Raw genomic sequence first — 12,799 nt, 5'->3', positions numbered from 1 at the left:
TGAAACTAGCAGCGGAAAATGTTAACTGACTGAGAAGTAGAAGCTAATTTTCTAACAAACTTTTTTGTTTGGGTCAAATGGTCCTGAACTCAGGAGTCAACCACAAAAGTTATCGCTAACATCTGCGTCTTCTCATTGGTGAAAAACCTGTGGGAATGGGGTATACATAAAAAGCAAAATGTGCTGCTTGCATATCCAGTGTGGCCTTGGCCTGAGAGAGTAGTGACTCCAGTCCACTTGGCAGTAATGTGTCCCAAAATTGTTTGGCGACAGCTCATGTACACTTAGGGAAGAAGCAGAACAGCTCAGTGACACATGGTGTTTTTATTTCTCACAACTCCTCTGGCGTCAAACCTGACATGTGGCCTTATTGGCACTGTTTCATCTGTCTCTGAGATGTCTGAGAAGTCTGCCATGTCTCCTCTTGTACTCGCTGCGTAGTCGTTGGCACACACTTTATAGTAATCGGAGACAAAGAGCAAATTATCCTAATCCCTCTAATTTGATCTCCGTCATGTTGCCAGCCTGGGTTTTGGATTACGTCGCCATCGCCTATGGCGTCATCAAACGCGTAGTTCGATGATTCCATTTCTAAACACCACACACTATTGGGTTTAATCACATCGCTGTGTTGCGTAATACTAATTTCGGCACATGTCTGTGTTCATGCAGTCAGCGATATTGTTGCCTCAGGTTATAGACATTACCAAAACCTGTAATATTGATTAAGTCTGTTCAGCCAGTCCAAATAGCTTCTTAACGTCATACGGGCAAAATTAGAAAACAAATCCTGGTGATGTCTCGCCGTCCTGCCTCAAGCAAAACGTTAATTGATACACCAGTGCAAATATCGATATTATAATTCACAAATCAAGGCGCTCTAAAGTAAGCAGTTCCTGCCAGTTTCACTTAATTATCACATCACATGGTTTATTATCACAGAATCGTTGTATCGTGATATTATTGGTATTGTGATTTTTATCCTTTTTTGTTAGCTATTGATAAGTAAGTTTGTACTTTTTGACTAATCAGTCTGAATTCTGTATGCTGATCCCACAAGTATGTTGCCAGTAAAGTCTAGTAAGAATCTGCTGCCTGTTGACATTGCAAAAAAAGTATATTTGAAGAAATCCCTACCACTTATCATTGGTAAATCATTGGATTTGAACGAATTTTGGTATGTGGTATTTGGTAACACTTTAAATTTAACATCATTCAGTCCCATTTAACACATTCAGATGTGTATATCTCGGCGACATCTTAACAAATAAGGATTCATTTTGTCATGTTTATTTAAGATGGTAATAGCTATAAGGAGGTCAAGTTTTGTACAGTTCCAGAAGACTTGTGCTTGTTACTTGTATATCCACCTTCCCTGTAGTTATTCCCCTGAAGACTAATTTCGGTGGCTTCTATTCAGCGAGCAAAATGTGTGCATTTTTCTTTTTTCTAGTCGGCGCATGCTGCACGATTACTTTTGTGACTTAAATGTAGTGTTGTCAACAAACCAAGTCAAAGCTTTCCCTATGCTCTGCTCTCTAGTGACAAACACTTAACATATAAAATCATTTTCACCTTTTTTGTGGAGAAGATTTGTTGGAAGTGGTGATAGTTGTTGATCAGTAGTAGTAGTAGTTTAGATAAATAAATACGCACAAGAAAACCACATTTTTCAATGTGACACTTCACAAATGATCAGGAGTCTGTTGAGTACAAGAGTTTGGACTTTACTAGTACTGCACTGTTGTTTTTGTGTGTGCGCCAAACAGTGAGTTTACACTGTGTGTCTGACAACACCATGGACATCTAACCTGTTTGGAAAAATGTCACTATAATATTCTTTAAAAGCAAATGATTCAAATGCCTCGCAGTGAAGCCGAAGCGTCTTTGAGCACAGTTGTATTTGCATTTTGAGTGTGTTGTTGACATCGGCTCCACCTTGTTTAATTTCTCTTGTCTGGTTCAACTATTGGTGTGCACAGATCTTGTGTTGTTTTTGCGCAAGACTCGGGACTAGCAAAGGCACACTGTGATAGATGAGAGATCATTTGAAATTGTTGTGCATAGACAAAAGACACTTGCTCGTAGGGTTTGGCTCACCATGGCCAAACAAGTCATCAGATGGGCTTTTATATGGCAGGAGGGTGTCTTTATTTGTCAAGGTAAATGTCAAATTATCCTTTTTGTTAAAACATTTTTAAGGCTGATTTATGCCTGCAAATGCCTCTGTTGATGCTCTTAACCCTTTCTTCATAGCTTGCGGATTTTAAATTGTTTTCATTATTGAGTGGAAGATGCTAATCTGTGTTTTTAAGACCTTTTTAAAATAAAGATTTCTTTAAATGTTTTTGTCGACAAAGAAAAGATATTCAGTTTACTGTCTTAGAGGAACAAATTATACACTTTTAATTGATTCAAAAAAAGTCTGTTAAGGTCATGCTTGAGATCTTTTTGTTACATGGTCACATCAATCAAAAAAAACAACACTAAATCGCTGACTTCATAGAGCAGCATGAGAGTTCTGCGAAAGCCAGGCAGTGTGTTGTTGAACAGATTTCAATCTGATTGAGTTCAGAGCTTCAACATACGGGTGGAGCCTGCATCTGCTTTATGAAATATGAATTAACGCTGCAGGGAAACGCAGTGTGCAGCCGACAGACTATACAGTAGGAATCAATGGTTGTCAAAGTTTCATGCTAATACCCACTGCATTAGCAGCGTGGTAAGAGGATTAAATGCCTTGAACGTGGTTTCGCTCTATGGACGCCGACAACATGGGCCGTGCATTTCCAGTTTCTGGGGAAACTGCTTTTAGCATCCAATATAATACTGGTATCACAACTGTGAGCATGTAAAGATACCAATATTTGTCTTTTTTCATTTCATTCATTTTATTAGTCATTATTAGTCTTTTTAAATCTTTTAACCCTCTTATGACCATCATGATATTCAGGCCGCCTGGATTTATGTAGAATTTTATGGCTGTAGAATTGTCAAAAAATGCTATCAATGACTGAGTACGTCTGCTTCCTTTTTCCAAGATAACTTTGACTAGTGATGCACAATATGAAAAATTTCAACTGATAATTTCCTGCTTCTCATGGCCGATACAATAACCGATAAATTCATATTTAAGATAATCTGAATATAATCTGCAGTTTGTGCACGATGCAGTGATGAAAAACTGATGTTTTAATAGTTCTGGACTATCTATAACGGCAAAGTCGGCAGCAGACTTTTGGCTCTTTCCTTTCACTGGGTTAGGGTTAGAAACAGTTTTCAAACGCCTGCCGAATAAGGATGTCGCCACGCCGTGTTGTTTTAGCCTTAGTACCGCTAACTGTTACCCCGGCTGCTTCATATTCTCTCAGTAAAACTTTTAGTCTTCTTTCCTCCTCTTGGAATCCTTGCTGAACAGCTTTTGCAAACAGCGATGCTGTTATTATCTTCTGACACGGCGGAACAACAACCACACTGGTGAAGACGTGTTGGTGAATCTTGTCTGTGATTGGACGGTCGTGCCACCGAAGTTCTGAGCTTCTACCGCTTTATCCTCCACATGAGTGGGTGCTTTGCCAATCTCCAAGTTTGTGTGTCTCTTTAGCAACTTTTCTGGCATAAACACTGACCTTGTCAGGACCAGTAGTCCTCATTGTGACCAAAACCTTGTCCTAATAGGGCAGGATGTCATATTTGTGGAGCTTTGAATTGTGTTTAGGTTCAAATGTGGGCTAGGCATTAACTAGTTGTGGTTGAAGTTAGGAATAACACTTTGTTGGAAGTCATTGCACTGAGTATGTGCAACCCTGTGTGTGTGAATCATAGAACACTTAATATTTTGTTTCCCGTTGCTATTTTTTCCTCAAAATCAAGTTTGTTTACCCTGTTTTTTTTCTCCACCTTTCAGAGGTCCCCACATTTCAAGAGAAGACGAAAGCCTTACTTGGAAATCTTATGGACGAAGGTCAGTATTAATGTTGCCTCTCTCTTGTTGTTTTACATCTTCACGTGTGTTTGTTTTCCTCTGTACCTTCTTCTTAACTCCTCCCATTCTGTTTTGTTGAGCTCACACTGTTTGGGCAGCACCGTGCTCACCGTGTTCTTTTTCCTGCAACACAACAAAGTGTGCCCGTCTGCTAACAGCCTTTCATTCTGCTCCTTTTCTGTGTGCCGAGTCATTGTTTATGTCTGCTCTCCTTTCTGCTGTCATCCTTCATGCCGCCGCCATAAAAGACACACAAGCATGTGCTGTTTGTTCTTTCTCTATCTGAGCTGACTCACTCATTTTCTCTCTCCTCACTCTAATGTAAGCCTGTGATTCAATTCTATTTTCTAACACCCTTTGTGAAGAGCCGTTTTTGTTGTTATTTTGGTGTTGGGGGAGGTTTGGCACTCTGTTTGCACAAGCTCAGGTGAGACAGGGAAACGGTTAGTGACTGTTTTCAGAATCGTTTTGTTTTTTTAAATATACACGGCACATAGCACTCGCATGCAATCCTGGTGTGCATGTGTACTAAACTATTAACTTCACCTTTACTGTCTTTGCTGCTGTGGTACTGTAACTGTCACCTATTGTGGGACTAATAAGGTGGCTTGAATCGTCTCAATGTAGACATTGGACAATCATTTTCATGGACCTCAGTTGTGTCCTTTTTTGAATGGCTAATTTGTCACTGCCCCTGTGTTTAGGCTTACTATTTTTGCCTGACAAAGTCAAGGTTAAATATTGTATTAGTTGCCCATTTTTCAGTTTATTTTTCGAGCAGCAGTAGTAGAAAGAGGAAATGTCAATATGCCATGGATGTAGTGAGTTGCTTTTAGCGACACAGTGTGATTTGTGTGTGTGTATTTGCATTTGAAAAATTAAATTAGGCAAATAAGATATTATAACTCTTTGCTTTGTAACAGATAGGCTGTTGCAAAGCAAACAGTATACCGTGACATGGTTGTCCCACTATCAAACAGTGCAACAGACAAATTCTCTCCTCTCCTCTCCTCTTCTCCATTCGCAAACAACACAAAATATTCAATGTGTGAATTCTTCTAGGCTTCAATCCAGTCGAATAGGAACGATACACAAAAGAAAGGGCCCGTAAACCTGATTTTCTAAGGGGGGTTAAATATTTAAGTGTTATGCATTTTTGTGGCTGGACGTTGGTCTAGGTGTGATGGGGGAAATCAATCGTAGTCGTAGGGCCAGAGTTTGACACCCGTGTTGTAAAGCTATTTTGAAACCTCCTGCTTAAAATTAGTGCACTGGTCCCTGCTTATCTGTAATTTGCCTTTATCTTAGCGGTGTCACCTCTTAGCCCCCATGTTCCAGTTGAACCAGTGATAATGTGTTTATCCCCCCACACACACTCTCTTCAGTTGTACATGTTGCTACTTGTTTTAGCCTTACATGCTGCATGCTAGCTATTGTAGTGCTAGGCTGCAGAGTTTTGCCATAAGTTACGTTTTTAAAACCACTGTTCTACTAAATGAAACGATTAAAACCCTGTCTTAAAGTGGACGCAGCTTTGACACGGCGTGCTCATAACTCTTCTACCAACCGCCTGTGCTGCCATTTTTGCCCTCAAATTCCCAAGAGCCTGTGTGAAGCTCAATCAATCAGAAGCAATGCGTTAATCACATCAGTCACAACTGAGCTGCATTTTGTGCTCTAGTGAAAAACAGAGCAGTTGTATCCTTTCAGAATTCAGATATATTGTTATATATATATATATACACATATATATAATATTGTGTATGTATATATATATATATATATATATATATATATATATATATAATATTGTGTATGTATATGTGTGTGTGTATATATATATATGTGTATATATATGTATGTGTATACATATCTTTTTATATACATTTTTTATATAAAAAATTTTTATATATATAAAAAAACACACATATATATAAAAATAAATAAATAAAACATTCCAAAAATCTTTGACATTCCTATCAACGCAATTAATTTTCATAAAGTTCTACTGGGATTTGGTTTGGCATCTCTCCTCCATCTCTCTCTGCTGTAAGATCATTAAACCTCCCCCTGTCCAGGCCTCCTGGTCCAGGTCCAGTGTTGCTATATTTCACTTACCATACATTCATTCTGCTCACCGAGCTGACGTCAGTGTTCATCACAGTGGTGCTATAGTGTTGTGCTGCTCCCTTATGGCACTTGACTCGACTCAACACACTCTCTTCAGTTCAATCAGAAAGATTGACAGTCTAATCAAATTGTGACCTTAATAATCAAAGACCAAATCGAATCAAGGATTTGGAGAATCATGACGCCCCTAGTAGGAAGTACACAATTTATTTAGGAAATGTGGTGGTTATGTAAAGTATAAATAACGAAGTAAAGGACTGGAGCTGCAACCAATGACTATTTTCATCATCGATTAATCTGTCGATTATTGGAACCTGGAAATGATTGAGTTTTAATGAGTTATTTGTTATATGGAGCAAAGAAATCAGAAAATATTCACATTTGAGAAACTAAAAATCTTGTTTTTATGAAAAAAGCTTCAGACCGATGAATCAAGTAATTGTTTCAGCTCTATAAAGTACAATAATGTGAATTTTGTGTTTAAGTAGATTAAAGAAGTATTTGCACTTCTATACATTACAACACCGGCGTTGCATGCTCGCTTGACTGTGACCCTGGCCTTGGCCTAGCACGACATCCTGAGCTAATTTGGTTTCCCACTGCCCTCTGCGTTGCTGCTAGCATGCTAGCCAGCTAAGAGGCTCTATAAATAGCTGCTAAGACAGTCACAGCAGATGTGTTTACAGGCAGGCATGTGCGGTGTCAGTCAGCCGTTAACTCCACATCAGATCCAGTTCCTGGCTCTTCACTCGTCGAGGCTGTGCGCGCGAGTATGATTTACCCCGAGATGGCCACTCAGTGCTGTCAACAACAAATAAAGATGCGAGAGATGGCGATTATGACGCAGATAACGGCATCAGATTTATCCTGAAATTACTATCTGAAAATGTCAACAGGAAATCTTAGACTTAGACTTAGACTTCCTTTTATTGTCATTGCACAGAAAACACAGCAGTGAAAACTGGCAACGAAATTTCATTGCTTGGCTGCAGATAAGGAACCAACACATAGCATTGAATTTTGTAACTTCTGAGTTTTGATGGGAAATGTCTTTTATCTTACTGTAAATGTCAATACATGTATCCAACTCTTCAGCCAAACTATGATAAATAAAAAAAAAAAAGTATGTTTTTATTGAATATAAATATATATAAAAGTAGTGCAAAAAGAAAAACAGGATTGATGATCTGGCGAGCCCTGGTTAGGCAGCGCCTGTGTGCAATGTCCTTGATGGGTGGGAGTGGAGTCCCAATGATCTTCTCCGCTGTTCTCACCACCCTCTGCAGAGACTTCCAGTCGGAGGCCTTGCAGCTCCCAGACCAGACAGAGATGCCACTGGTCAACAGGCTCTCGATGGTCCCTCTGTAGAAGGTGGAGAGGATGGGAGGGGGGAGAGACACCCTTCTCATCCGTCAATCAAACACATTATTGGCTCCTTCATGTGTTCATTAAATACAGGTCACTATTGTTGGATCCTCTTCAAAAAGCTTGACTTTGTACTAAGCCAATAAAATGCTGAAACTTGATTTCTAGAGGAAAAAAAGACTAACTTTGATGGTGCCTGGCTTCAAAACATGTATTTATACTTATATATGTATATATATATATATTGCTAAATTTAGCTGCTAGCTTTGGCAGCACTTTGTTGGTGGGTGTTAATTCCCCAGCTGTGGTACTGTCTGTCTTCATAATGCCACACTTTATTACCACCACTTGATTTTGCTTCTCTTGTCTTCACCTCCCACACACATTATCCTTCCTTCTGCTCTCTTGCTTTGGGATCTCCCTGTGCTGCTGCCTCCTTCTGTATGTGAGCAGCAGCTTTAAAAAAAAAAAAAAAAAAAAAGGATGAACAATGTCAGGACACGCGCTGTCATGATCCAACTGAACTGCTCCAGTGTTATTTTAAAAAAAAAAAGCTCCTTTTAGCTCCATGTCAGACGTATTCTGTCTATACCAACACGGATAACACAGCGTGCAGGTGTGAACAGGAACAGCAACTAACAATAAACGACATCGGTTGAAAGCCAGAGCAGGGGTTTCTGTTTTTAGACGCATGTCTAAATGTTAGCAGAGCTTTTTGTGTTCACCCCTGACAGTCGAGTCACGGTTGACAAGAAGCAATCGGGAAGTAAATGTGGGTAACGTTTTCCAAAGGTCTCTATTTTTTGCTTATACAGAGTAATGGCGTTTTTCATTATACAGTTCTTGCACTACTCAGCTGTACTTGGGTATTAAGATACAAACAATGAAGGACATCGAGGTAATGGTGTACTTGCTGTTGGGTCTGTGGATGGACCGTGGTGTATTTTTGAGGACCGCAGCCATGTATGTTTTTTAAAAAACGGCTGCGTTGATTCCGGTGTGGGACAGTGGCTACACTTTGTCCTGTTCAGATTTAAAACTGATGTCTGTCCACTCCTCCGAGGTTCTTCTCCTCCTCCTCCTCCTCCTCCTCCTCCTCCTCCTCCTCCTCCTCTTTATTCAACAACACATACCTGTTCTCCTCCTGCCCATCATTTTTCTCTGGCCTCTTCTCCAGCCTCTGTTCTTTCCTTTGCCCCGCAGGCCAAAACCACACTCAACTACAAACTCGTTACCAAGGCAACTGCACAGCACGTTAGGAAACAGCAGCTACACACACACACACACACAGCACATCTGAGTTCAGTTTTCTGCTTGGCTGTTATTGACCAAACAAATCAATACATCTGTTACACTGGTTGCTGGGACAACAGCAGGTGTTGTAAATTAGAGGTAGACCGATGAATTGGCGGCCTACGATATTTGCCCGTGCAGTGTTGTGATGTATCGCACTGCTCGTCTTGCTTTGTATTTTCCTCTACTCCATTCATCAAAGGGTTGTTGTCTGGCGTTATCAACACCTTTTCGTGTGTCGTTCCACGCACTACCAGAACAGGGGACATCCCTGTCTATTTTCAAGATGCTCTTGAAGAGCCAGCTCTTTCAAGAGCATCTTCTCTCCTAGCACTTACCTTACCCCTTATCTCCTTCTACACTTGGATCCACTTCTGCTCTCTCGCCCTCTGTCAGTCCACTGTTCCTATCGAGTGGATTTATTTCCAAGACTCCTTCTATGTAGCTCATTCCTATTTTGTAAGTCACTTTCGGAAATGTAAATGTAATCGTGATACTGAGAGATTTTAAAGCACCGTGTGTAATAAAATGCGTGTTCAGCATGTTCCTACATGTCGTCATATGAATTCTTGTCTGACTCCACTTCTTTCTCTCTTGTTTCTTTGGTCTGACCAGAAATGAGTCGCCAGACTGCCACCGCGCTGCCGACAGGAACCTCCAAGTGCCCCCCCTCCCAGCGCGTGCCCACCCTGACAGGCACCACAGCCTCCAACAGTGACCTGGCCAGTCTGTTTGAGTGTCCGGTCTGCTTCGACTATGTTCTGCCCCCCATCCTGCAGTGCCAGTCGGGACATCTGGTAGGTTTCAGTCCATCCCGGACCAGACTGCACAAATTTGTTGTCCTGGCTTTCAGATTACTAGGAGTGTTTAGCAATGAATAGTAGAGGTTGTGCACAGAGGGTGCGGCAGTGCCCTGCTGTTGTCCCCTCATTTTTAAATGGTAGGCTATGTCGATTTCTTTAGAGCTAACGACTAAAACGGCTAATAAAAGACACTGTAAAGGGTTTCTATCGATATTGGAAGTTGGAAATAAACGCTGCTGATGTTAAGGGCTGCAACTCGGGTCCGTAAAATGTCAGGAAATGTTTATCAGTGTTTACCAGACTTGGAAATGGCGATGTTCTCAAATATTTTTTTTTTTCCAGAATAAATAAAATGTATTCATTTTTAATGATTTGTTATATGGAGCAAAGAAACTAGAACATATTCACATTTTACTGGTTGGAACAGCTTCTTACATGTAAATGTTATTTCTGTTTTGTTTTTTTTGCACCATATGACAAAGAAATAATTAAAACTTAATTGTTGTTTGGTGGCAAAATAAGACATTTTGAAGATCATTTATCAACTTTTTCTGACATTTTATGGACCAGACAACTAATTGAATAATCAAGAAAAACATCGACAGATGAATGATTTATGGAAATAATTGTTAGTTGCAGCTCTGCTGTTGGGGTGACACTTTTGTCTTCCATGGCCATAAGTGTCGCACAACAGAGTATTCAGACATGTAATCATCATCAATGTCCTCTTCTGCTGTCTGAGATCAGCAAAATAGATTATTTTTTTCTTCTGACTGAGAAACAGAGTAGGGATGAGACGTAGTCACTGATTTGACTTGTTTCTCGTCAGGTATGCTCCAACTGCCGGCCAAAGCTCACCTGCTGCCCGACCTGTCGAGGTCCGCTGGGCTCCATCAGGAACCTGGCCATGGAGAAGGTAGCAAACTCGGTCCTCTTCCCCTGTAAGTACGCCTCGTCGGGCTGCGAAGTCACCCTGCCCCACACCGACAAGACAGAGCACGAAGAGCTGTGTGAGTTCCGGCCGTACTCCTGCCCGTGTCCCGGCGCCTCCTGCAAGTGGCAGGGCTCGCTGGACGCCGTCATGCCTCACCTGATGCACCAGCACAAGTCCATCACCACGCTGCAGGTGAGAGACACCGCGACTCCCATGCACAAAAACATAATGCACATTATACACAATAAAATGCACTTTAATATACATTTCAAAGGTAAAATAACAAGGGAAGGATCAAGATCACCTTTTCATGTTTAATCCAGTTTGTGATATTGGTATCCAACAACCAACCATTTTAAAAACCTAATGGTGGGTCAAAACTTGGTGGTGTCTTGTCGTCCTTCGTGCAATACCATAATTCATACGCCAGGGCAAATGTCGATATTGGGGTCAATTTTTGGCTTAAAACTTAAAAAATATGTCTAATTATAGCTTTTGTTTTAACTTCAGTCATCTTGTTTAAAACACGGCTAATATGGTTTTGTGTTGGTTAAAATGTGTCTTACAGAGACTTCTTAAACTTGTCTGTGTGTGTGTACTTGTATTTATATCTTTGATGTCAAAAAAAACATACAAACCTATCTTTGTGGGCACATTTTGTCTGGTCCCCACAACTTTGATGGCCTTTTTCCAGGGTTAGGACCTGGTTTTAGGGTTGGGCATCCTTGAAAGTTTTTGAAAATCCCCCCTTAATAGACATGGATCATTGAAAGTGCTTGAATTTACTGTTAAACCTACCGTTTAATTCCCTGCATTAACGTAAGATTCCGTACAGCACAATGAGCGAGTAAAGTTAAGCAAGAGAGCGCAAATTTCATGTGATGCCTAGGACATGAAAATTCCAAGATCTCGGTCTCACCAAAGAAAATGACAAAGAGAGACTCACTTGACTTCTCGTGGTCCTTGAATTTGAGGGAAATTGGTCCTGGAAAGTGCTTGAAAAGTACTTGAATTTGATGTCAACCAAGGTGTGGGAGCTCTAGTTAAGGAAATGCTTAATGTGTCCTCACTAAGATACAAATCTGTGTGTGTCCTCAGGGCGAGGACATCGTGTTCCTGGCCACGGACATCAACCTCCCCGGCGCCGTGGACTGGGTGATGATGCAGTCGTGCTTCGGCTTCCACTTCATGCTGGTGCTGGAGAAGCAGGAGAAGTACGATGGCCACCAGCAGTTCTTCGCCATCGTGCAGCTCATCGGAACGCGCAAGCAGGCCGAGAACTTTGCTTACCGGCTAGAGCTCAACGGGCACCGGCGCCGCCTCACCTGGGAGGCCACGCCCCGCTCCATCCACGAGGGCATCGCCACAGCCATCATGAACAGCGACTGCCTGGTGTTCGACACGTCCATCGCACAGCTGTTTGCGGAAAACGGCAACCTGGGCATAAACGTCACCATCTCCATGTGCTAAAGGTCAAAGAAGGTCAAAACAGTTACAGATCGTTGGGGCATTTTTTTTCTTTTCCCCCCCTTTTTTTTTTTAGATCAGGTCGGATCAGTCGTGACCTCACAGCGCCCTCCTCCCTCTCTCTCTCTGCCACGCCCCCTTAGAGACGTGGAACTGGACTGTCTGAATGGGCAGCCATGGAGGCTCAGGGGCGGGTGGGATGGATGGATGATGGATGAGTGGCAACTTATGTGTAATGACGGTTATAGACGCACGTGTAAACAAGCGCGAGGCGAACGTTGGTCGTCTCGCCTTCTCTTCGCCGTTTAAAGAAAAAAAAAAACAAAGCGTGGACACGGACTGAGAAGCTGTTCAGTCAAACTCGCTCGTCAAACTCTCGGAACGATCGTTCACCTCTTTCATTTTTCACGTCTCTCTCTCTCTCTCTCTCTCTCTCGCTCTCTCTCGCTCTCTCTCAGTCCACCTCATTTTACATTTCAGACACACACGGCGACTACTGCTCAGTGCGTGCGTAGGTAGCTAACCAGCTACCTACCACTTTTTCTTTCTTTTCGTAAACCCACGCTCTCTGGATCCGATGGCTCACGCATCACTGACACTCGTGGATCCAGGACCTGGAGGTTGCACCGGAACTGTGGTCTCGTGACACCTTGGACTTTCCCTTTTATTGTTTTTGTTGGATATTTATTTTCACTCCGCGTGACTGACGACGTGGACATGGAACGATCCCGGACTGGATTTCCAGCTGGAGCCTGCGATCTGCATCCAGAAAGTCCAGAAAGTGGATGTAAAAAAAAAAAAGAAAAGAAAAAGGCGTTTGTG

General features: G+C 41.7%; 1 protein-coding gene across 2 annotated transcripts in view; it reads left to right on the top strand.

Moving 5' to 3' along the window:
- The window catches only part of siah1 (siah E3 ubiquitin protein ligase 1), a 29,822-nt gene that overhangs the window by 16,043 nt on the left and 980 nt on the right, over positions 1 to 12,799 (top strand). For both annotated transcript variants that reach the window (XM_058646081.1, XM_058646082.1), the window contains exons 2-5: positions 3,908 to 3,964; positions 9,389 to 9,570; positions 10,406 to 10,702; positions 11,609 to 12,799. The exon at positions 11,609 to 12,799 is cut by the window's right edge and continues 980 nt beyond it. In XM_058646081.1, coding sequence (XP_058502064.1) covers positions 3,955 to 3,964; positions 9,389 to 9,570; positions 10,406 to 10,702; positions 11,609 to 11,980 — 861 coding nt within the window. In that variant the 5' untranslated portion in view covers positions 3,908 to 3,954 and the 3' untranslated portion in view covers positions 11,981 to 12,799. The remainder of the gene's footprint in view (positions 1 to 3,907; positions 3,965 to 9,388; positions 9,571 to 10,405; positions 10,703 to 11,608) is intronic.

Source organism: Solea solea, chromosome 12, assembly GCF_958295425.1.
Source record: "Solea solea chromosome 12, fSolSol10.1, whole genome shotgun sequence".
Taxonomy (NCBI): Eukaryota; Metazoa; Chordata; class Actinopteri; order Pleuronectiformes; family Soleidae; genus Solea; species Solea solea.
Note: the sequence above shows the minus strand (reverse complement) of the source record. Positions and strands in the feature narration are given on the sequence as shown.